The 786-nt window shown below is 38.7% G+C and overlaps 1 protein-coding gene across 2 annotated transcripts in view; it reads left to right on the top strand.

Moving 5' to 3' along the window:
- Window positions 1–442: 442 nt before the first annotated feature.
- Window positions 443–786, top strand: part of LOC118746753 (protein FAM207A) — a 23,309-nt gene continuing 22,965 nt past the window's right edge. Inside the window, exon 1 of one of the 2 annotated variants that reach the window (XM_036480659.1) lies at window positions 443–748. In XM_036480659.1, the coding sequence (XP_036336552.1) occupies window positions 536–748 (213 nt within the window). In that variant the 5' untranslated portion in view covers window positions 443–535. Of the gene's footprint in view, window positions 761–786 lie in introns of both variants that reach the window. The other variant, XM_036480658.1, reaches the window with a different exon arrangement.

The following is a 786-nucleotide window of genomic DNA, read 5'->3' as shown; positions in this document are numbered from 1 at the left end:
AACGAATCATGGAAATGCCGTATTACCCGGTCCTTTCGATTTATAATAGCTTGTCAGACGTGACAATGTTTCCAACTTTTCCCAGCCGTACGGTTATAAAGTTTTTCGGGAAGATGGGTTTTAGTAAAAGCTCCTCGGGAATGCAAAAAGCCAATTTCGAAAAGTCAGTTAGTAAGGCCTTTCTACATTTCATCAACAATATGTACATACCTTTATTAATTGGAATTTACGAATATGTTAAAGGAACTTACTTGGGCATGATTCCATCAAAGTACTGATTTGTCAAACGCTCGCTCAAAATTTTAAAGCGCTCACAAAAAGTAATGGTGATAAATTAAAACAAACCTCTTCGATGTTTTGACTAAACATCGGGTTCTCTAAAATATCGACAAACATCGATGTTTGAAGCCACGACCATCGATGTTGCTCGATACCACGATGTTTTTTTACATACCTAGAGTTGACCTTTCCATTCCTACACTACGCTTGTAAGGCGAAATAAACAAATTGATCGTGGGCAGTAAAAATTGCAAAAATGGGAAAAGTTAACAAAAACATTCGCGCAAAGGCCAAAGCAGCAGCTGCTAAAGCGGCCGGCGCTACCAATAACATCAAATCAAAAATTTCAGCAGTAGCCAAGTCAGATGAATCGAGTATGACTGAGGAGAAGCTCCTCTTGCCGAAAACGCCAACGGTCAAGAAAAAAGCTATTACCAAACGTGACAAGGTGCGACAGAAGCACAAACAACTTATGAATAAGTTTGCATTACTAAAAAAGAAACGGAA

The sequence above is a fragment of the Rhagoletis pomonella genome, unplaced genomic scaffold (assembly GCF_013731165.1).
Source record: "Rhagoletis pomonella isolate Grant_MI unplaced genomic scaffold, Rhpom_1.0 Rhpom_scaffold_00011, whole genome shotgun sequence".
NCBI classification, from domain to species: Eukaryota; Metazoa; Arthropoda; class Insecta; order Diptera; family Tephritidae; genus Rhagoletis; species Rhagoletis pomonella.
Note: the sequence above shows the minus strand (reverse complement) of the source record. Positions and strands in the feature narration are given on the sequence as shown.